Source organism: Pyrus communis, chromosome 17 (genome assembly GCF_963583255.1).
Source record: "Pyrus communis chromosome 17, drPyrComm1.1, whole genome shotgun sequence".
Taxonomy (NCBI): Eukaryota; Viridiplantae; Streptophyta; class Magnoliopsida; order Rosales; family Rosaceae; genus Pyrus; species Pyrus communis.
Window position 1 is genome coordinate 4,460,277 of NC_084819.1, and position 23,410 is coordinate 4,483,686.

The window sequence follows — 23,410 nt, forward strand, 5'->3', positions numbered from 1 at the left end:
AGGTTCTGGTGGGGCCACAAAGAAAAGGAATGATGCATTCACTGGGTCAGTTGGGATATGTTGGGATCTGCTAAAGTTGAGGGGGATTGGGTTTTCAGAATTTGACATCGCCCTCCTTGCGAAACAATGCTGGAGACTAATCCACGACCCCAACTCTCTTTGGGCCAGGGTTTTAAAAGACCGCTACTTCCCTAATGTATTGTTTTTAGAAGCAAAAAAAATGTGGTAAAGCCTCGTAGGCTTGGTCCAGTTTATTGGAGGGCAAAGATTTGCTATTGAAAGTAGCCCACTGGCAGATTATGAGTAAGGATCAAACATGACTCTGCATTGATAGATGGATCCCGAGTATCCCTATTGGTCATCCTACTCCTATTCCGGAAGTTTCTGTGGATGCAAATCAACGGGTTTCCTCCATTATTCAGCCAGATTCCTATGGCTGGAAATGGGATTCCATTGGCGGCATTATCTCGAAGGTGGAGTGTACGACCATCTCCTTGACTTAGGTGGGAAATCCCAGGCACATGAATAGGTTGATTTGGTCGATTGATAAATGAGGTGTGGACTCCGTTAAGTTCGGGTACTGGTGGTTACATGTTAGAGCCCAACAACGTAGATCTCGGAGGTCCTATTCCTCTAGAGCAACTGACCCTCGGTGTGGAAGTGCATATGGGGCATTAACGCTCGCCCTAAAATTAGAAATTTCTTGTGGATAGGGTTGAAGGGTCTATTGGCGACGCAATTGAATCTATTCAAGAGAAGATGTTCCCCCTCCCTCATCTATTATTTATGCAACGAACAAGAGGAATTAGTTGAGCATGTTCTTCTTCTTTGCCCATGAACTATTCGGGTTTGGTTTGGAAGATCGCTAAACTACAGGGTGGATCGGATGGCAATGGCAACTCTTAATGCCTGGATCCTCATGGTTTCTAAGGAGTGCTCTGGCAACTTGGATGACAAGAAGTTTCTCCTTACAGTTGTGGCATTTACATGTTGGAATATCTGGAAAAATCAGTGCAAGACAATTTTCAACCGAAAACCTCTGTCCTCTATCTGGACAATTAATGCCATAGTTTGTGATGTGGAGTTATTCTTGAAGAACAAAGCTTTGGTCAATATCCCTCCGGTCCCTAGCTCTCGTCCTCAGGTGCATCGGTGCTCGTGGACCCCTTCACCCCCACATATGATAAAAATTAACGTAGATGCTAGCTGGAAGGCAGGTAATTTTCGTGGTGCTATTGGGGGTGGTGATGAGGGATTATTTGGGTAGGTGCCTAGCGGTTTGAAGAAAGGAGATAGTTGCATGAAGTGCTCATGCAGCCGAGGCAATTGCGATTCTGGAGGGATGCTTGCTTGCCCAACAAGAAAATTTATCCCAGGTTGTTGTGGAATATGACTGCAAACATATAATTTCTTGTTTATTGGATAGTATGGACAATGCACACTGGGAGGTGTACCCCATATTGTCTCGGGCAATGGATGTTAGTAATTCATTACCCACATGTACCTGGTCTTGGGTCCCAAGATCAGGGAATGAAGTGGCGGACTTCATGGCGTTGTTCTAGTCTACGGAGATGTGTTACTCTGTCTGGGTTGAAAAACCCCCATCTTTATTTGTAAGAATTTTGAACAAGGACGGGTTACCATGTCCTCCGTAGTTTTTTGGCATCATGGGGTATGGTCAACATTTGTGCCATGTTTGGCGGCGTCTATGTATGCCCTGACCTCATATATCTTTTGCTCTGTTTGCCGTTTCTTTGGCTTTCTTGGCTCCCCGGGTTATAATACTTCAGTTTATCAAAAAAAAAAAAAAATAACATAATTCCAACGATGGGGTTCTTGCAAATAAAAATCCAAAACTGCAAAATAATAATCCCAAAAGTAGTAAGAAACTAAAAGAAACTATAAAAATCACTTGCATACAGTGCTACACATTAATATGAAAGAATATATTATGCTTCTATCTGGACTTTGCATGGAAAGACATCTTAGCTCTGAATCATCTTATGATCCCAAAATCACCATTTAATAGTAGATCCAACAAACTCAACCAACTCACCTTCAACACTCTAGTGAACTACCAAATAGACCACACAACGGCCAAGTCACCTATAAAAAAAATTTAACTCGTCTAAAGCTAGATTACAAAATTGCCTATGGACACAATATCTCTTGTATAAAAGAAAAAAGAATTCACTATGTACATAAAATTTATTTTAGTTGTGATGAAGAGTAACCAAACAAAAAATAATCTTAATCTAATGGACACAATTCAACATCAAATGAAAACTTATTCATCGGATCACAAGATTCTATTAGGGTTGGTTCAGTATGGGATCCTAAACCAAAAGTGGGATCTCGAAGCTCGAACTAACACTTTTCAAAATAGGAATCCGAATACCGATTCTGAACCGAAATTTCGATATTGCCGAATTTTGGAATTCCCGAAATGTTTTCAATATTTCAGGACGGATCGGGATTGAATTTTGGCTTTTGGGCTAAAATTTGAGATTTTGACCTAAAATTTTGTCAGCCCAATTTCCGACATGTGACAACCCATCCCTAATTTTACGATTTTATTAATTTTAAAGGAGTGAATGGACGAAAATGCCCCTAGAGGCGAGATTGTTGACCTTTGTTGACCGTCATTTCGGAACACATATGAGCTATTATTTTACCGTAACCTCGAATTACTCAACGATACAAACGTGTAGGCACATAATCGAATTTGGAGCTACGATAAAGATTTTACATAACTACGAAATTTAAGGGTGTTCCATGAAATTTGAATATTGGGTATTTATTATTTTAATATTTTCTCAGTGGATATTTTAAATATTTATAATTTTTCCGGCCTGTGGGGCCCACAACCACACAAACTCTCCACTATCTTCTTGCCACGTTTCATCTTTTCCACCACTCTTAGAAGCTCTTTTTCTTCTCTCTATCTTCTCTCTCTCTGTTACTCTCACTTCTCCCTCACCTCTTTCCCGTGTCTCACCCTACAACAACAATGGTGACACCAGGGTCCATCAACTCGCCATCTTTTTTGGCGAGCTCCACCAAACCACTACTTGGGTTTTCTTTCTCTTCCCTCTTCCCTCAGTCTTTCTCTCATCCCCGTCAAACTCTCTTACTCTCCTGTCTCTTTGGGATGCACTGAGATGGTGCAGTGGCAAACACCGAGCCACCACCATCGTCGTTTGAATGAGTTTCAACCACAAAATAACTCATTCCATTCTCTCATTTGGATTCTTCACTCTCTGGACTTCATGCATATTGCACAGAAACGTAACGGGGAACCCCGCCATGTTTTTCGCCAGAGTTCGCAAACTTCCTACAAGGAACCGTTGCGGGGAAGACTTTCCAGATTTTTTGGCAACTTTCGAGCCCTTTTTCGACCAACTCTGGCCATGGTCGAGGAATCCAATGGTGCGATTACTTAAGCCCAAAACCCGACCCAAAATCTTTGTTGCAAACTTTTGGGCCATTGACCCATGACCCTTTAACCCATGGTCTAGTTGGCCCATTTACCTAGTTGGGCTCCGAATAGTCTAAGAATATTCTCTGAAATATTCTTAGATTATTCTTTGGAATATTCTTGGGATATTCCTTATGTTGGCTTGTCAGAAATGTCTCGGAAACCCTCTTATACTAATTTCGACGTCTTGAGTCCGCTTTTGATATCCATTTAGTGAAATTCCAAAGTTTTAACGTAGTTGACCACCTAGGCGTCTCGGTTGACTTTTAGGGTTAACTTTTGAATTTTTGCAAAATATGTCGGGACCCACCTTAGCGTATTTCAATGCCTTGATTCCAAATTCGCACTCCGTTTTCCCAAATTTAATCATTTTAGTGGAGTTTTACTAATGGGTCCTAATATTATGCTTAGGTGCGATTATTGTTGGTGACTTCGGCTATTCTAGTTTGAATGGGTTCGACTCAACGACATGATCTATGAGTGGGTCTTTGCTTCTACATATTATATATATTTATTTAGTTTCCATTTATACATTTAAAAAAGAATTTCCTACGCATGCCTAGATTAGACTAATGCTTATAAGAATTTGCAAAATAACGAAAAGTTACGAAATTATCAGAAATCCTACGGGATGCACATATATGTGTATTGTTATGGGGTTTTAATTACGGTCATGAGTAATATCTTATTTATTACTCTTATGTTGACTAGAATTATTGAATTACTATGACATGACTATATTGATGTTATTTGCTCATCGTTTGCTACACCAGTGTTGGTACTCGCCCGGACCAAGGCCAGTCTTTCACGTGTATGTGCACATCGCACCGTACACTCACTTTGGATCCATTGTAGGTGCCAATCCCGTCGTACAGGTTGCCATAGGCAACTTCAACTCGTATGTGTTGTGCATAGCCCCAGTCTTCACATGATTGTAGTACTATAGCGTATATCATTGTTACACCTAGTCATGTTCATGTCAGAATACCTCTGCATGAACTCGTGTGTCAGCATGTGTTGATGAGCACTTGATATAATATGTTTGCTTATGGGAGATTTTGTGATTATGGTCGTCATGCACTTATTTACGAGATATTGTGCCATAATGAATTCTTGAGGTATTGCAGGTTACAGTAAGTATTTTCTTACTATATGTAGAATGTATATTTTGGAAAAGATTTTTACAAAATTTTATTTTTAGGCCCACTCACCCTTGTTTTTTGCCCCTCCAGGTTTTAATGGTTGAGCTTTCGTATCGACGAGGATTATTGGCAAATATTGGTATTGAAGATCACCTTCAATGATATAATTCTCATCCTACTTTACTGTACTTTACTTATGCTCTGACATCACGTGTGAAATTGGTTCATTCCCGCTCACCAGCGCACTCTTGTATTTAGGCACTTTTAGGTTTAAATTTATTCACATTTTCCACATCACCACACTTTATGGCTTCGTCACCATCCGGATATCGGCCAACACATCTCGATTCGGTGTCCAGGTGGACATTCTGGGTTGGGGTGTGTCAGTTTGGTATCAGAGCCAAGTTTTGATCCTGGGACCTATGGGTTATGGGCCCACCAAGCGTCCGCTGCGCCACTCTGATAGATGGTTTCAGATGATTCTAGGGAAAAATACTTACTACTTCGGGAACTTCTACTGACCATAGGTATAACGACTCGTACAGGTTACCATAGGCAACTCCAACTCGTATGCGCTGCGCATATTTAAAATTTATAAAATCGTAAAATTAGGGACGGGTTGTCACAGTCTGTTGGCATAACTGTCGAGTTTTACTTATCCTCCATACAGGTTCAAATTTCTCATATTTTTAGAGAGGGTAACCAAGTTGTTGATTGTTTGGCCAATGATGGTTTTGATCACCCCGGTGTCCATTGGTGGGATTCATGCCCTCCTTATGCTGCAGTTGCTTATTCTCACAACTTTTCTAAGCTCCCTTGTTATAGATTTTGCTGAAAGAGTTTTGACTTGTTGTTATGAATTCTTTCATGGTACAGGTTTAACCTCATGTCCCCCTTGACATATTGTATTTTTCTTGTTTATCAATAAATTCTTCTCAAAGTCACTTCCTATGATAGCAATTATGGACTGGAATAGACTTTGGGCCAAATTTGAAAAAAAATAAAATAACATTTAATTTGCAAATTTAATCTACGTAATATTACTTTTCTTTATTATTTATGCAATTAAAATGCAATGAGTTTGATTTTGAATTGTAAGCAAGCTATAATTGTCTACCATTTAATTCGATTAAAAGTAGAAATAATTAGTGGTTAATTATATATGAAAAACCGTAGACATTAGACAATGTTCACTATTCAATGAAAAATTACAAATATTAATTGACAGCCAAACATATCATTCAATTCAGTAAATGTTGGTCATTTGAATTCGTAACGGTCTAATACGTGACAGGTTTTAAGGTTGAATTCTACTCCCATTTAGCTCTTGCTTGCTCTTAACTCTTGAGTTCTCCTTCCTCCGTAAACGTGCTTAAACTAGCAGGACATGGCTCAAGGCTGTTGTGGCGGTGGTAACAATAACAACGGAGGTAGCAATGGTGGTGGTGGAAATGGTAGTGGGCATGGTGGGAGTGGTGGTGGCAATGGTGGAAATGGTGGTGGCAACAACAACAACAACAAAACCGAGGAGTTACAACCACACCCACTGAAAGAGCAATTACCAGGCGTTCAGTATTGTGTTAACAGCCCGCCACCATGGCGTATGCATTCCCCCTTACCCTTTTTCTCAAATATAAACTACCAAATGTTTCATGTTCATTTTTTTGATTCCGTTATACTCCATGTTTACCATTACTAAACATATAATATATCTTCCGTCGTTGTGCAGCTGAAGCAATCATACTGGGTTTCCAGCACTACCTATTGACTCTTGGGATTACTGTCCTAATTCCAAGTATGCTTGTCCCCAAAATGGGTGGAGGAGATGTAAGGATTTAATACTTGCTTGCCAACTTTTATGACTCTCTTTTATTTTTTGTGCTTGCGTTCTTTTGATTAACTTCACTCCCCTTTTGTCACAGATTGAGAAGGCTAGGGTGATACAAACCATGCTCTTTGTTTCGGGGTTCAACACGCTCTTCCAGTCTCTATTCGGAACCCGACTTCCTACTGTGGTAACGGCTTCATATACATATGTAATCCCCACAACATCCATACTCCTAGCCAGTAGATACAAGGATTACTCAGATCCTCATGAGGTCGGGCTTAATTTATTTTCTTCTTTTTGGTTGAAGAATAATTTCTACTAGCTAGGGATTTCACTTTTTTTTTTCTGTACGAATCTAATTATTATTTTTTTATTTGGCCTTATGAATGAATCTTTCAGAAGTTTTTCAACACTATGAGAGGTATACAGGGTGCCTTAATCATTACCGCCAGTTTCCAGATGATCATCGGCTTCCTAGGCTTGTGGAGAAATGCTATAAGGTAAAGTTATTTTGAACTGAAGGTCTGGTTTCTTGGATGGCAAGAAATTGTTTAAAATTCTCAGATTATTAGTACTAGTGATAGTTGATACTTTGTGAGTTGTGACCAAGACTTCTTATTTTACTTGATTCAGGTGCCTTAGCCCTCTTTCTGTTGTCCCATACATAACTTTTACTGGACTTGGAGTTTATCGTCTCGGTTTCCCTACGGTAAAGAGTTCTTGATCGATCCCTCATTCTTTTCTCATACTTTTGCTTCCCCACTTCCTTGCTCCCAATCCACTTAAAACTACATTCAAGTATGGAAATTCATGAAGTAAACATTGATTCATGAATAGCTTCATCATCCTAATCTGGTGTTTTGTATTATGACAATCGTGTTTCGGTTACTCTTCACCATTAAATTTGATAGGCAGTGCATTCACTATCCACCTCTCGTTTCCTTTTCTTCTAGTTGGCCAGATGTGTTGAACTCGGGCTTCCAGAGTTGATCGTCATGGTTTTCGTTGCACAGGTAAATATTGATCAATTATAATTAGTTATTACCTCTGTCTACCCCAGATAACGAACAGTGTATGATATTGAATGAGAGTTGTTTCCGTTAATTTTCTCATCGCAATAGGTAATGTTATACATGATTAAATGTTTTGCAGTATCTTCCTCATATTTTAAATACGAAGAAGAAAATATGCGACAGATTTGCGGTGTTGTTCTCCATCCCAATTGTATGGTTGTTTGCACAACTTCTAACCTCAAGTGGTGCATATAATAACAAACCTACAACAACTCAACTGAGTTGCCGCACTGATCGTTCTGGCATTGTTGGTGCAGCTCCCTGGTCGGTCTCGATGTGCAAATCTGTAATTCTGTATTAATTCCTGTTGACTCTCAAGTTCATTGACAACAGTGAACTTCTTGTCCTTTTTCTGTGTAAATATGCAGGATATACATTCCATATCCATTTCAATGGGGGAGCCCTACTTTTAATGTAGGAGAAGCTCTTGCAATGATTGCTGCTTCTTTCGTTTCAACCTTTGAGGTCCATTCCTTTTCCCTCAAGTCATTTAGAAATGCCTGTAGTGCAGTAATAATTCAAACTAGATTCATGTTAAAACTTCTACACTCGTACCGTTGCGTTAACTTCATTTCATAATTAGCATAGGGTTTGTTTAGAGAACATGTCAATACAAGTTATATTTATATTGATAGTGTACCTGCAATGTTTACAGTCGACTGGTACGTTTTTCACTACAGCAAGATACGGGAGTGCCACACCTGTACCACCTTCTGTTGTTAGCCGGGGTGTTGGCTGGTTGGTAAGACATCGTTGCCTGTTGCCTTCTTACTTCAGAATTGTGAATCTTTTCATTATAGCTGCGTTGTTTAGTATCCGACTTTGATACGTTTTTCTGTCTTTCAGGGTATAGGAGTTTTATTTGACGGGATGTTTGGTTCCCTAACTGGTTCTGCAGCATCAGTGTAATGAACTCACACTAATCTCTGTTTGCCAAAAAAAATGTCTTGTTTCAGACGCTTTCTCCTTATTACATCCTTCTGCTTTCGGTGTAGTGAGAATGCTGGCCTATTAGCATTGACTAAAGTTGGAAGCCGTAGAGTCATCCAAATTTCAGCTGGCTTCATGATTTTCTTCTCAGTATTTGGTATGCAGGCGATTTTACTTACAAAGTTTCGTGTTGATTATTGTACTTGAAATTTGTTAAACTAGTATCTCATGTTGCCAAGATGGTGTTCTTAACCAGGAAAATTTGGAGCCCTTTTTGCTTCTATTCCAACACCAATCATAGCAGCTATTTACTGCGTCTTATATGGCTATGTTGGTATGTATCTCTGTTTCCTCAGACATCTGCTCCTTATATTGACATTTGCAACATGATGATTTCACAGAACATGCATTATGATGATCTTGAATCCACGTCCTTAGTAAAGATTAAAATATCGCTCGAATAAAAGATAACTATGTGCGATAGTTGCTGGACAAACTGCAACAAAAACAGAAGATGCTAGCAATGCCTCGTATTTAACAGTCGCCTACAATGTCCTTTTACAGCTGCTGCAGGGCTTGGCTTTCTTCAGTTTTGTAACCTGAACAGTTTTAGAACAAAATTTATACTGGGGTTCTCTTTCTTCTTGGGGATTTCTATCCCACAATACTTCAGAGAATATTATCACAAAGGCGCCGAAAGCAGTTCTGGATGGGTGAGAATATTTATCGACTAGTCTATTAATGTTTGTGTCTTGCTTCTATTAGAATGTTACTGTTGGCCTTATCAAATCTTGTTCAATTACTTTCAGTTCGACGATGCAGTTAATGTGATCTTCATGTCTCACACGACGGTAGCTGCAATGGTAGCAATGGTCTTGGATTGTTCACTGGCCCGGGAAGACGATGCATCTCGAAAAGACAGTGGTTTGTACTGGTGGGAGAAGTTCAGCTTGTATGGTTCAGATATTAGGAATGACGAGTTCTATGCATTACCATGCAGATTGAACAAGTTTTTCCCGGCCCTTTGAATTCATGTATAAAATTTGTCCGAGTGGTGTGCTATGTGGTTAAGTGCTTGAAAAGAGGGACACAGGACGCTTCACGCGTGTTGTGATTCACACACCCCTTTTTTGGCCACTGTGTTTATGCTAGAATCTATTGAGTGATTTTCCATCCCCTTGTTTAAAAAAAATACACAGCGCGAACAAAGGCTATGATGAGTAACAAATTCATTACATGGATGAAAAATAAAAAAGCAGCATAGCTTGCCGCTGCAGATCCTGGATTCTGCTTCCTCATCTTAGCCTCCACAACATCTTTTCCTCCCGGAATCAACCGGGACTTGTTTCTCAGAACTAGACATTTCCCCGAGAGCCGACCTCTGCTCCAGGAATTCTGAATTCTCCTTCCCAACCTCTCCATTACCGTATACCTCCTCCTTCCATATTGGAACCGATGCTTTAATCTCACCAATCACAGATTACAAGCATCCAATGCACCAACATGGTGAATCGCAGAGACGAGAGAGATTTGAGGCATCGTATTGCCATGAAAAGTGTAGCATGTAGTACTAGAAAAATGTTGCAAAAGCACCAGCCTGGGGTACTCACATAAACCTGTGTCGGAATCCCGTGTCCGCCGTTCAGTTGTTGGCATTGAGTTAGAACTTGAAGTGGTGCAACCTTATTATCCGTTTGTGCATGAGTTCCTGCTCCAAGAGTTTGTAAAATTTGTCTCACTGACCAAATACAGCTTCCCAACATTATTTATCCAGTCCGCATCAACAATTTTATCTGCATCTTCTGTTAAGATTATACCGGAACCACACGGTAAAAATTATAGTTGCTCCCCTGCTGCTCTGATAAGCTCTCCAATGGTAGTCGGGATCCATAAGACGGTTCCAGGTCTTCTAACGTCTTCTTTCCCATGGGTGGATGAGGTGTACCGTGGAGGGGTAAATATTGTAATTTGCAAAATATGTGGCGGTATATTTGCTATTTAAACATTTCATTAAATGACAATGATTATTATGTTTTGAAAAAATAAGCACTTTTTTCATAAACACGGTAAATCCTGTTTCTATTTTTCTATACTTTTCTACTATCAATTGACAATAGTTTTAAAAAAAAATGTTTTTTTTTTAAAATTTTTAAAGTATCACAATCCCAAATTAGCCATAAGGCCTCTCTGGAAAATAGGCAACTCAATCCCTTTAAATGAATAGTAACTGACTGTTTGCCACGTCGCTCCAGGGCAACGGTAACTAAGAGGGCTGCCATGTGGGCCCTACCTTTTGAAACATTGTTGGAGACGCGCCCCCACGTGCATGTAGACAACGCAAAATATTTTTATAACATAGTTAACGTCATACTGACATTAACCTTGCGTCACATCCACTCAAGCGTTCGGGCTATAAACTTTCACTTGACTTCTTCCTTGGGTTTGCCTTGAGCCTAATTGCCCAACTGGGCTGAAGTATTTTGGGGTTGGGGATGGGCAATAGATTTCATTGCCCATCAAGGACAATTGCCCACGGTGGAGTTGCTCTTCGCAAACAATGTTTCAAGTAATAAAACATGAGATAAATCGGTTACTAGAAAAGATGATTAATCACTAATCTGAATCCATCGTTTGGCTCGACAATGCAATGAAAACTTTGTTGGAAAATTCGTTTCACCGGTAATAATACTAGACCGTAGTATTAAGCCAGCTATATAACTCTATTTAGATCCAAAATACTCTTTTGTCCAAATTTCCCGTGTAAGATCCTTCATAAACCCTTGAAACGCCCCAAACCGCAATTCCAAGAAAATGGAGAAAACCTTCACACTCCTTCATACAATTGTCACTGCAACTGTCTTCTCTGCTGTTTCCGGATGGTACGGATTCATGTTCGGAAGAGAATCTGCTCGCAAAGAACTCGGAAGCTTGATCGAAGACCTTCGCCGCCAGAATCCCAACTCCGATCCGCCACATGCACCTCCGCCTCCACATGCTTGAAGTTGAATTGATTTGGGGTAATTCTACTCTCCCACTCTCCAAATTTATCTTGTATTCAATTTTTTAATTGGGATTAATTAACTGTTGTTGCAAATTGCAAGTGAGTCCAAGCTCTGTTAATTAACAATGAATGGATATCTGTATTTGTTTGCAAGTAATTGTGGGTTAATGATTCTGCAAAATGCCATGAATTTGTGTTTCCGTTTCGTTTCTAAAGATTTTAATTGATTTTGGAGTGAGGAAGGTACTGGAATTCAAAATTTAACAGTTGCACAATAACTTCATCAAAAAAGAAGAAGAAGCTAATATATGACATGAAAAATCCTCTGACCAGCAGGCTATGATTCACTGTTTTCCTTGAACTATGGCGTACTTTTTACATACCTAACGTTGTGGTGACTGAACCAAAAAAAAGATAGGATGCTTGTGATATTCCTGTCAAAGTACATTTTCCAACAGTTTTGTTTATAGTAATGCTGATAAAATGCCAAGAACAAAGCACTGGAGTATGATTGCAATAGAGTTACTCATCAATATGCTTCATTGTTAAGGGTTTCTGATGGTATCTTGGAGGATGAACATGAATCAGAACCATATGTTCTTATTTCAGTATTGGAAATTATTAAGGGAATGATTTATCTGTTCTGTGCCTTTTCTTTGACAACCACATCTTGCTTTAATAGTCTTCTTACTCCTTATTAGAATTGCGTTGAAACCTAAACGTTCTTTGTCATATGTGTTAATTGGTCTTTTATGGTTCTTATATTGTTTTCTCAGTGTTCATCTGTATAATAAATATGGTTGAATACTTGAATAGCTGCGATGTTTGTCCGGAACGCAAGTTTAATTATTGAATAATGTATCAATTATAGAACTTAATTTAGGTTGTGACATGTTCAGGTGCTTGGATCAAGGTATATGGCATCAAGTGGGCAGTGAGAAAAACCACTTTCATCCATATGGCTTGGGACTGAGAAAAGAAATATGTCTTCAGGGCTTTCACAAAACGCACTCCTGTGGGGGGGATATTTGACCATGTTTTGAAGTCTTCTAACATTATCCTTGATAGTGGAATGTGCCGTCTTGTAGAGTTCAAATAACATTCGATCCTTTTGTATGTTGTGAGATAGTTGTTGAAGTACGAATGAATTTGGATTGTTCTGTTTTCTCAGCCGTTTCTTTTACCTTTATCATTAATGAAATTTGTTTTTCTTGTCAAAAGCAAGAAATTGTTATGGTTCATGCTATTTGTCCTCGAATTCGAATTAATGAAAAGCATTCTCTGGGTTAACAAGGCAGTGTTACTTGGTTTTGATCAGACTTTGGCTAACCATCGTCATGATTTACTTATGAACGTTGTTCTTTGCGTTTTTGATGCAGTGTTTTCTTTAGTTTCATCAAAAGCTAAAATCAAGTTGCCCCAACGACATCTCTAGCAGACAAATTGGCTTCCACATATTGTTCTGGCAGTCAAACCGAGTGGCTAAGTGATTAGGGTATGTAATATGTTTCTCATCCCTGTTACTCTTGGTTTGGTTGTGTTATCAATAGTTTTCAGCTAATATGTAAATAACAAAAGAAGAGTACAATGAATCATTTGAATGGAGAAATACAGATATATTGAGGCATTAAGCAAAGAAAAAACAGAGAAATTGATGAACATTATGTCGAAGTTCTTGGATGTTGCATACTATTATTTAACAAACCGGACTTACAACCTTTTCAAAAGAGTCAGCCAAACATCCTCTAAACTAAACTTATGAATACCTGGATAGGATTGAATGAACATCAACTGGCCACTCATGTAGCAGATACATATACAATTAATTTTTCTTTAACCATCTTACATCTCAGTGATGCAAATTATGGTGTTTGCATATAATTATACTTTTGTTTTCTCTTTTTATATTAAAGTAATTAAACTATACTCTGTTTGTACTAGAAGCTGCACATAAATAATTTCTAACATCTCTACACGAGAAGAGTTTCTTTTGTTTTCTCAACTTTCTTCTCTTTGATAAAATGAACAAAGAGGTCGCTTGCGGTGGAGTCACACTCTGACAGACGTCTGTTCCGGCCACCTTCTGCCATGCTCCTCACAAATTCAACCATGTTCCTCCAGTTATCCCCCTCGAACAATCTCTTGTTCATTCGGAGATATGTAAATGCACTTAAGGCATTACCGGAATCTGATCTGCTTGTTGCTAAAACTTGTGCAAACGCACCAGTGTCATACCTCTCCAGTGCATTCTCTCCTGCTAGGTCAATTCCAGCTCTCTTGGTTGCCATCTTTACCTGCCTCACTAGACCTTCTGGTGAGCAATTTGCATGTTCTGGCTGTTCTCTATCTTTCATTTCCATGCAGGTGAAGTTTAATACAACCATGTTTTTGCTGAACATTTTGGCAGTTGGTAGGTAACCATCTCTGTGTCTAGTGTTGTAGTAGCCCGCAGTTAATTCAGCCGCATGTGATCTTGATCCGTAGTGCCAGTGAATCCCAGCAATCTTTCCAGATAATTTAGATCCAGATCCTTGGAATACCCCTTTTGCAGCTGACAGTATTCTATCTCCGTGTCTTAGTAGCTTTCCGGAGTACCATTCAAGGAAGAACTGTCCATACTCAGTGTTCCAAGTTCCATCCCTTTTGAAAAATCCTGTGTCTTCAGGAAATTGATTGTAGTGGCCGGAATCATGTGGTCCACTTCTTCCCCAATCTCTCTTCCCCAGTGCCTCTGCTGATGCTTCCAGGGAAGCTCTCATGTACTGCATGTCAGAAAAGCATGTTTAGGAATAATGAATATGGCAGAAATTGTATCGAGTTATTATGTAGTTCCATTTAAGGTTATTTTAATTGGTCAAAAGTAAGGAAAAATGCTTATGTTCACTGTAATTACCTTGTCATAGCATTGGAATTCTCCAATTCCAGGAAACCTCCATGTTCCGTTGCTTTCTGGATAAGCTGGATATCTGAGCTCCCCACAAGGACCCATGCCTACTTGAATTTCCTATAGAAGTAATTGAAATTGAGTTTCTGACCTTTAAACAAGCCCCTTGTAAACTTCAAAATGACCTTAAGTTGACACGGATGTTAACATTTGTTGCCCTAGACCAAATTAGTTTTGTTCTGTTTGATAATCTTTTTTATTGTTCTTGCGAAACACTGGCAAAGATCTTTTTATGTCTAGTTTTTTTTTTTTTTTTTTTTTTTTTTTAACTTTTGAATTCCTACTGCAAGAATAATAGCATAAATTAAAGTCATAACATCTTTGTTGCAGATAATTACCACAATAACATCGCCCAAGTAGTCAATGAATCTGTCGCGGAAGCTCCTCATGTAATCGGTGTAGACCTGAATGGGAGTTCTTCCTCTGAGAACAGGCAATGAATCGCATCCCAAGGATATGTACTCAGGATTCCTCCTGCCTGATTTGTCTGTGTAAACAAGGTCAGGATTCTTGCTGATTTCTTCAAGCACCCATGGAGGTAGAGGAATGCTGAAAATTCATATAATTGTGGTTTAGTGGATCAGTGCATAAATCCACACTAGGTGGAGATAGATTAAAAACATGACTAATAAATACACAGAATTTCTCGAGTCCTAAGTAATTAATGACTAATTACGGAGATCTAAATCTAAAAAAATTATGCAGGTTAAGACTACCATGTTTTGGAGTTCTAATGTAGAAAAAAGGTGTTGCCCATAAGCACTTTTTTTTAAGCATGTCAAAGGTTCTATTAAAAATCCAATTGCTTCTTGAAAAAGCGATTGGAAGTGCTTTTCCAAAGAAAGGTACTTATCTAGAAAGCACTAGAAAGTGCTTTTGGTCATTCTATTAGCATTCCTAAATGCACTTTCAAACATGTTTCACCTTTTACTAAATCTTATAGCATGTGTTGTAACTTGTATAAAGCTCTAGGGAGCATTAAACGTAACAGACAGCAGTTAGAACCAGCAAACATACCTGCATGAGTCTCCAACATTTCCTCCACACTGATGAAAAGACATGACGACTTGGATTTTCATGCCATGCTTTTGCACCATCTGCACAAGCTCATCATACCCTTCCCAATTGTACTGGGAAGGTCCGTCCTTCTCCACCAATCCCCACCACGCATCCACCATAACTCCTTCAACCCCTGCTTGCTTCAGGGCCATCAAACTCGCATTCATTGCTCTTGGCTTATTCAAATGCCCTCCGTGACTCACCGTGTCGAGCGGGAGCATCACATACACAGGCACCTTGTTGTCAGTGCTGCTGTGAGCAGTATTTGGGAGTGCGTGGAGCAACTCTCTCCTTCCATCGGAGATAGTCATTAAGTTCTTCTCATGCAAGAGCTGTGTTTCTTGCATTGAACTCTTTGCCCGGAGACGGCATGATGGCTTGATTTGCGCAAAGTATATCGTGCCGGGGGAGTCATCGGAGGTTTTCAGGCCCTTGTGGTCTTTAGGATTGACGAACGAAGTTGAAGAATGGAGAGTTAACGTCATTTAATTACTGAAAATGTGTTTTGTGGTTTGAAGGGAAGGGTAGGGAGAGGAGAAAAAAGTGATGAGAATGGATGAAGGGGTTGCTTCCTTATTTATAAAAATGACTTCCCTCTTAAGGTTTTTTCTTTGGCCGGTTGGCGGGCTCCAGTTGAAAGGGGAAAAAGTGCAAAAGATCAAAATACGTCAGCTGATATTTTATTTTTATTTTATTTTGTTGGTCTGACTCAGCTCACTTTTTCAAAGTCGTTTTCTCTCTCTACGTGTTTACACCTCTTCCATTCTTGCAATTTCCAGGAAAATGTGAATTTTTATTTTATTACAAGGAGCTTTTGAAATTTGTATTTTGGTTGACAACGAGGCATAAACCCGAAAGAAAAAGAAAGATTACATAAGAATATCATGAGGTCACGAGGCTCTAGTTATATCTGCAACTAGCAATTGACGACAAGGACTTTTGAATTTAATTATAGTACAAGTGAAAAGTTTAAAATTAATTAAAAAAAAATTGAACCACTTAAATTTTTAATGGTTTTGTTTCTCCTTTGTTTTGGGACTGCCTTGACTTAGGACTTAGGACTTAGGAATGATTTTCAAGGGTATATTAGTCATAAGATTTGGATAGTTTATTTAGAATGCTTAACACACTTGATGCAGCAACCATGCATGCATGCATCTTGGTTGGATATTCTTATATGATTAAAATATCTTGAGCTAGATCTTGTGAAAAATTGGAATATCTTGAGCCCTTCTCTAAAGATGAAAATATCTTCAACTGATGATTCATGCCTTGTGATATTTTTAGACCAAAAACCATATTAACCTGTCATTTTCCATGTTTTTATCTAAGTTTGTTCATTTATCCTTAAACTCGTGCAATGTATTAAAAGCGTGAGGCATGGGTGAGGCGTCTGAGGGATAGCCTAGCCTAGACGTGAGGCGAAGCCTCACGGGACCTAAATTTTTATATATACACACTAAGCGTACACATATATTATATTAAAAAAAAGAAGATTATTAATCAATAATCACCCTGAGCACACACATATATTATAAATACATATACACACATATATATACATATATTATATTATATATATATATTATATTATATATATATATAAAATAGAGGATGAAAAGCACAATGAGCACACATATAACAATGCAAGTAGACATCATACACATCCATTATATAAAAAAATTAAAATCAGAAAAAAAAAAAAAAAAAAAAAAATCCCTTGAGGCTCGTCTAGGCAGCTTCGGCGGCGCCTTCCACCCACTCCCTCAAAACAGAGGCAACAACCCTCAAGCCCAGCCTCACAGGGCGCCTTGGCGCACCCTGAGGCGAGCCTTTTAAAACATTGCATGAAGTGATTGAATTGAAGCTTTTGTTTCGGTGGCTACTTAGCTCAGATAAAATGGTGACCAGATAGTATATACTTACTGTAATTTAAACTTGGTCTAGCTAGTTAGAGGAATTATATTCGGTTTTTAAATTGATTCACTCGATCGTCTCTTGATCTTTGTTTTAGGAATTTTGCAGGTGATTTGAGTTTTACTTTATTTTGGTTATTGTCCATTGTATCTAGCCAGTACAGTGCAATAGTAGGTTTATCTTTCTTTTCACCATAACCTTGGCCTTAGGGATCAGTTATCGGGCGACGCTATTAGGGATCCCAAAAATGTTTAAGAAAGTTGCTTGAGCATGTCAAACTGTTTATGAACTGCTGTATACATGTTTTAACGCTTTTAATGTTCGTTAATAATGAAATGTAGCTAGGTACCACTCTGCAATATATCTAGATTGTAATTGCTAGCATACGAGAATATCTTCAGGTACGTTATTCTTCCTTTTATTTTCGAATGTTGGTTTATTTGCTTGGAGTAGTTTATCAATTGACTGAGACCATAAAAATTTCTCTGTGAAAAATGAAACGAAACGAAACGTAGGACCTATATCTGTAGTTTGTTGTGATAAGCATTGGGTGGTTTTGTTTTGAACAGTGCACAAACAAGCTAGCTGGGGTTGTCTTTGGTCTATGGATGCTCTCTCTCTCTCTCTCTCTCTCTCTCTCTCTCTCTCACACACACACACACACACACACACACACACACACACACACACGCACACACAGACGACACTGCATTTTTGTGAATCAGAAAATATCTCAAGAATTACAAATTTTCTTGGCTTTGGTTGATTTAGGATAAGAGAGAAGGTAGTAGTGCTGGAATATCATTACCAATTTAGCATGTGTGTGGTTCTAACAAAGTCTTTAAGCCCCCAAGTATGAACTATTCAAACTTAACTGCTTCAATGACTCGGCATTTGTTTTCTTCGTTTTTATATTCGTTTACTTGACTGATTCTCCATAGATTGGCATTTTTTGCCTTTTTTTTTTTTTGTTGTTTGTGAGAAAGTTTTGGCAGTCCATGTACACCTTCCTCTCACAATCGCATCTAGAGCCGGCCATGTACAAAGGGTCACAGGTCAGAGAACTCTAGAGCCCCACTTCTAAGGCTCGCGTAGGACTACCAAATTATAAAGCTCGGCCTTGATCGCATCGTCTGTACTAATCACGCAATGAGTAGATGTGAGGAGGGGTGTACGGCCATTCCCATCCTAGTCGCACCACCAGCAACCCGGTAATAGAAAACGTGAGAGGGAGATATGTTTGAAATTAACCAAATTAATCTATAACTGTTGCATGTTTTTTGATATATCGACCTAAGTTTTGCTGAGAAAAATTCGACATCCTATTGATAATAAATCTGCAGTGCTCCGAACATTTTGAGCACCACCTTGCTTTCTTCATGCTTAATGGTTTAATTGGCTTGTTAAATGGACAAGTGGAAGAATTATTTTAAAAGTAACTTGTATATAAAATCCAACCTTCGTCTTCACGAATATTGCTCTCGAACGTACGTATAAAAACGATATTAATTTACAGAGACTCAGATTAGATGATGCTAATTAAGATGTTCATCAGATCGTACGGAAAAAAAAAGTACGATATTCATTAAAATAACAAAAAGCATTCAATGAACCTCTTAGATCTTGATGTTGATTTTTGTGGTCCTTTTTAGGCAAGTGATGATTTGGAGTGGGAGTGTAGTTAATAGGTGGACCATAAGTTTTCTTGTGGAGGTTACGAAAACCTTATCTCTTCGACTTTCTCAATCACTCTCATACCTAAGTCATCTTCTTTTGCAATTATTCTTTAGAAAAACTAATGAAAATGACTTGAAAATTTTGAGTTTAACGATAAAGACAAAATAAAGGGTAAAGTAAATAGTACTAGTATTGACTTTTTAGTGTAAAAATATGGTTTTTTTTTTTTTTTGTTAAAGTAAACAGTACTAGGAGTTTTTTTTATTAAAGTTCTCTTATTTTCCATTTTAAAATTAAAAATAATTATTATAAAAGGAAAATTTGGTGCCAAGAAAACCTTGTGTTGCAGACGTGTAGCCGACGTGGCAAAAATATTGCCATTTTCTTCAAGACGTGAACCAAAACAACTCACATCCAAACAAAATAAAACAAGAAAGAAAAAAAATAGTCGAATAATTAAAGTCGGAGATTATGTATCCAGTTATTGCTTTCCGAAATGGGACAATGTGATATGATTAGGGTTGGACGTGGGTCGGTTATCGTATCAACATTTTTGTATTAAATTTTTGGTATGATAAAATTTATTAGTATTATCATACCAAATTTCGGTATGACAAAATATTCTACTGACTTGATATGACAATGGGAACAACAAATTTTTCGTACTCATATTGTAATAATTCTATATGCCTAGGCGGTCTGTGTGTGCAATTATAAAACAAATCGTTGTGCTAGGTCGAAAATTGAAATTTTTGGTTGAGAATTGTGTTTGATTTTCAGAAATTGGTACAAATCACTGTTTAAAAGCTAGATTAATGGATAGTGGTGGTGAGCCATGGTGGCGAAGGAGAAAGTGCAGAGAGGAAAGGTTGGAGAAAGCGAGATGGCGAGAGATTAAGGTGAGCCACAATTTTTATATTTTATTTTGTTTTTAAAACATTATTCTTTTAGTTTTATTTTGTTTCTAAATCTCAACTTTTTTATTTTATTTTGGATATATGTGTCACATCCCGGCCCGGGGCGAATCACTTCCCGGGCCCGCTCCACCACCATAGCATGATATTATCCGCTTTGGGCTTACCATTCCCTCACGGTTTTGTTTTTGGGAACTCACAAGCAACTTCCCAATGGGTCACCCATCATGGGATTGCTCTAGCCCCTTTCTCGCTTAACTTCGGAGTTGCTACGGAACCCGAAGCCAGTGAGCTCCCAAAATGCCTCGTCCTAGGTAGAGATGGGAATATACGTATAAGGATCACTCCCCTGGGCGATGTGGGATGTCACAACCCACCCCCCTTAGGGGCCCGACGTTCTCGTCGGCACACACGCGGCCAGGGTTAGGCTCTGATAGCAAATTGTCACATCCCGGCCGGGGCGGATCACTTCCCGGACCCGCTCCACCACCGTAGCACGATATTGTCCGCTTTGGGCTTACCATTCCCTCACGGTTTTGTTTTTGGGAATTCACGAGCAACTTCCCAGTGGGTCACCCATCATGGGATTGCTCTAGCCCCCTTCTCGCTTAACTTCGGAGTTCCTACGGAACCCGAAGGCAGTGAGCTCCCAAAAGGCCTCGTGCTAGGCGGGACCACTTCCCGGGCCCGCTCCACCACCGTAGCACGATATTGTCCACTTTGGGCTTACCATTCCCTCACGGTTTTGTTTTTGGGAACTCACGAGCAACTTCCCAGTGGGTCACCCATCATGGGATTGCTCTAGCCCCCTTCTCGCTTAACTTCGGAGTTCCTACGGAACCCGAAGCCAGTGAGCTCCCAAAAGGCCTCGTGCTAGGTAGAGATGAGAATATACATATAAGGATCACTCCCCTGGGCGATGTGGGATGTCACATATGTCAACAAAAAGAAAACTAATAAAAATACTATAATACCCTTCCATGCATAATTGAAAGAAAGTATTAGAAATAAAAATTATGGGCATTAAAATAATTTTTCACAAATAAAAATTTTGTTTTTTTTTGTTTTTATATTTACATACACAGTGTGTGTGGGCCTCATTTAGATATATCCTTCCTTCTACATTTTATGTCTTCAAATAGCAAATACTAGTTTTTTCAAATTATATTAGACATTTATTTATAGTAACTGTTCTTAGTACTCTAAAAATCTCATTCTATACTCCTCACATGTGTATTTTTCTTTCTAATTATAGAAAGTTTGGAATACCAAATGAAGTTGTTGGAGTGCTAATTACAATTCCCTATTTATATTTTGTTATTATTATATAATAAATTTAATTAGAAACAAACCGCTTAGGCCTCCTAAACACTAGACTCTTAACATCTACCTGACTAGCACATCTTAGAATCTGGTTTAAAGAATGACGAATATGGTCATTTTGGTGACAGCTTTTGTTGGAAGCGATTCTACCTTTGACCGTTCACCAATTAGGGGAATTTGTGAACTATTTGGCAAGTGCATGTGTGGAATTACTTGCCCGGTTTGTTCATGTTGAAATGGTCGGTCATGTATTATACACCTATGAAAATGTGTCTATTTCAACGTTATTGGGCAACCTTCATATGGAGCTCAGTTTTTCTCACCATTCAACATAAGAGGCAACAATCTAACAAGAAGGGCAAATTGATAGTAAAAGAAAACCACAAAATAAAAACAAGATGGAATATTAACAAACAAACAAAAGGTAGGGAAAAAGGGTGACATATTTGGTGGAAACCTTGTGATAGTCATGTTCCATCTTCTTGAAAAATTGATCTCTAGTTGAACAACAATTTACCAAAACACTTATGGCATATTATTCCAACAATGTTTTTGGTAAATCGCTAACCAACTAGAATTCATCTTCAATACTAAGCAACTTTTACATGGAATCAAGCTCTAATCAAATCCATGATCTACCAGAAAGCTAAGTCAAGATGCAAACTCTCTAATCAGCTTGTTGGTAAATCACCGACCGACTAGAGTTTACCTCCAACTATATCAAACCAAAGAAAACAATTTTATTTTCATAGAACATCTGAAATGTTTGAACCAATAACCAAGTATATATAGTAGTCCAAAGGCTCTCTAAGTAAAGTTGACCAATGGGGGATAGATTTGAAATTTAATCACAATCTATGAATTTATAGAAGATCAATAATTAATTTAATATGGATAGATACGTGTTAATATATGCTGACTAAAAGCTTATGTGCCGAGTAAATCATTTAAAAGAAATATCTATGCATGTTTAGTGACTACCTTAAAATGTTGAAAACACCTAATTCATAACTAATATAGTTATTCCTAATGACAAGTTTAATTTCTAAATATGTATGTTTGTACATATCCACCAAATTTTATTCAAAAGCTATACCTTATAAACCTTGAAAGTCAATCTCATTATCCTCATTTATACAATCTGCAAAATTGTAAATAATGTAAATGCATAATAATAGTAATTTTTAAAATAAAAAATTAAAGCAAAATAAGAATATATTTGTCATGGTAGAAATCTAACACTAGTAGGATTCTTCCATCACTTAACGTAATAAAAAAGTTCATAAAAATTTTGTATAATTAATATGATATGAATTACCCAAAATTTTGTATTGTGTTTTCACCAAAAATTAGTAAATTATGTGTGTTTTTTTTCCTGTCAAAGCTTACTTTATTACCAACATAAAGTAATTATACAAGAAGAGGCCCAAACACAATAAACACACAGACAAAAAAAACAGACCTCCATCTTAACTCAACAGCCCAAAACATAGTTTTGACCCTAAAACAAGGCCATGTTTGGCACATCGGATAAAGGATCGGATAGGATTAGTTATACGGACCCGGGTGTTTGGCGTTCACTCGTACTAAATAAGCACCGGATTAATTTAACCGGTCGGATAGGATAATACGGTATACACCCGCTTAATAAAACCAACCAAAACGTCCGGATTATTTAGTCGGGGAAGAAGAATATGGGAGAGAAAGGGAGGGAGTTTGGGGGGTGTGGCGGAGAGAGCTGGGGAACAATTATTTGGGATTCTTCTATCGTCGGGGAAGAAGAAGGGAGAGAGAGGGAGGGTGTTTGGGGGGTGCGGAGAGACCTGGGAACAAAAAAATGATTTCATTTAAAAATTTTTTTTTTTTTAAAGTTTGATGCCTCCTATCTAGTATAATATCAAACACAGTATAAATAATATGATCGCTAGTCCGATACTGCACCAAACACCCGACTAATTTAGTCAGTACTATCCGGTGGCTATTTATCCTATCCGACAGAAATAGTCAGTACAGTCCGAGCTGCCAAACGAAACACCAAAGCAAACCCTAGCAACTTCCTACCGCCGCAAAGGAAAACCCGCTTGCCTCAAACATCCTAAGCACGCACACAAAGCCCCAAAACAG

The 23,410-nt window shown here is 38.4% G+C and overlaps 3 protein-coding genes across 3 annotated transcripts; 2 read left to right on the forward strand and 1 right to left on the reverse strand.

Moving 5' to 3' along the window:
* The first annotated feature begins 6,007 nt into the window (after nt 1-6,007).
* LOC137723725 (putative nucleobase-ascorbate transporter 10) lies at nt 6,008-9,479 on the forward strand. The gene is made up of 14 exons (XM_068462918.1): nt 6,008-6,221; nt 6,350-6,447; nt 6,543-6,719; nt 6,848-6,948; nt 7,082-7,157; nt 7,402-7,461; nt 7,601-7,785; nt 7,890-7,986; nt 8,177-8,263; nt 8,368-8,426; nt 8,517-8,608; nt 8,708-8,785; nt 9,016-9,164; nt 9,261-9,479. Exons 1-14 carry the CDS (start codon nt 6,008-6,010, stop codon nt 9,477-9,479), a joined length of 1,692 nt encoding a protein of 563 aa, XP_068319019.1.
* A 1,691-nt stretch (nt 9,480-11,170) lies between these two features.
* LOC137722708 (uncharacterized) lies at nt 11,171-12,619 on the forward strand. The gene is made up of 2 exons (XM_068461776.1): nt 11,171-11,468; nt 12,352-12,619. Exon 1 carries the CDS (start codon nt 11,263-11,265, stop codon nt 11,449-11,451), a length of 189 nt encoding a protein of 62 aa, XP_068317877.1. The 5' UTR covers nt 11,171-11,262; the 3' UTR covers nt 11,452-11,468; nt 12,352-12,619.
* Nucleotides 12,620-13,124: 505 nt separating this feature from the next.
* LOC137722707 (beta-amylase 3, chloroplastic) lies at nt 13,125-16,367 on the reverse strand. The gene is made up of 4 exons (XM_068461775.1): nt 15,414-16,367; nt 14,735-14,945; nt 14,346-14,456; nt 13,125-14,214 (listed from the first exon to the last, which is right to left on the reverse strand). The coding sequence occupies exons 1-4, from the start codon at nt 15,938-15,940 to the stop codon at nt 13,423-13,425; spliced, it is 1,641 nt and encodes a 546-aa protein (XP_068317876.1). The 5' UTR covers nt 15,941-16,367; the 3' UTR covers nt 13,125-13,422.
* Between the last annotated feature and the right edge of the window lie 7,043 nt (nt 16,368-23,410).

What these genes read in the sequence shown, in the direction of transcription:
- LOC137723725 (XM_068462918.1), top strand. Translation starts at nt 6,008, where the DNA reads ATGGCTCAAGGCTGTTGTGGCGGTGGTAACAATAACAACGGAGGTAGC. An exon ending in TCATGGTTTTCGTTGCACAG is followed by an intron (nt 7,462 to 7,600) that starts GTAAATATTGAT and finishes AATGTTTTGCAG; the next exon opens with TATCTTCCTCATATTTTAAA. An exon ending in GCCGGGGTGTTGGCTGGTTG is followed by an intron (nt 8,264 to 8,367) that starts GTAAGACATCGT and finishes TCTGTCTTTCAG; the next exon opens with GGTATAGGAGTTTTATTTGA.
- LOC137722708 (XM_068461776.1), top strand. Translation starts at nt 11,263, where the DNA reads ATGGAGAAAACCTTCACACTCCTTCATACAATTGTCACTGCAACTGTC.
- LOC137722707 (XM_068461775.1), bottom strand. Translation starts at nt 15,940, where the DNA reads ATGACGTTAACTCTCCATTCTTCAACTTCGTTCGTCAATCCTAAAGAC. An exon ending in AATGTTGGAGACTCATGCAG is followed by an intron (nt 14,946 to 15,413) that starts GTATGTTTGCTG and finishes ATGAATTTTCAG; the next exon opens with CATTCCTCTACCTCCATGGG. An exon ending in ACTTGGGCGATGTTATTGTG is followed by an intron (nt 14,457 to 14,734) that starts GTAATTATCTGC and finishes TTACTTCTATAG; the next exon opens with GAAATTCAAGTAGGCATGGG.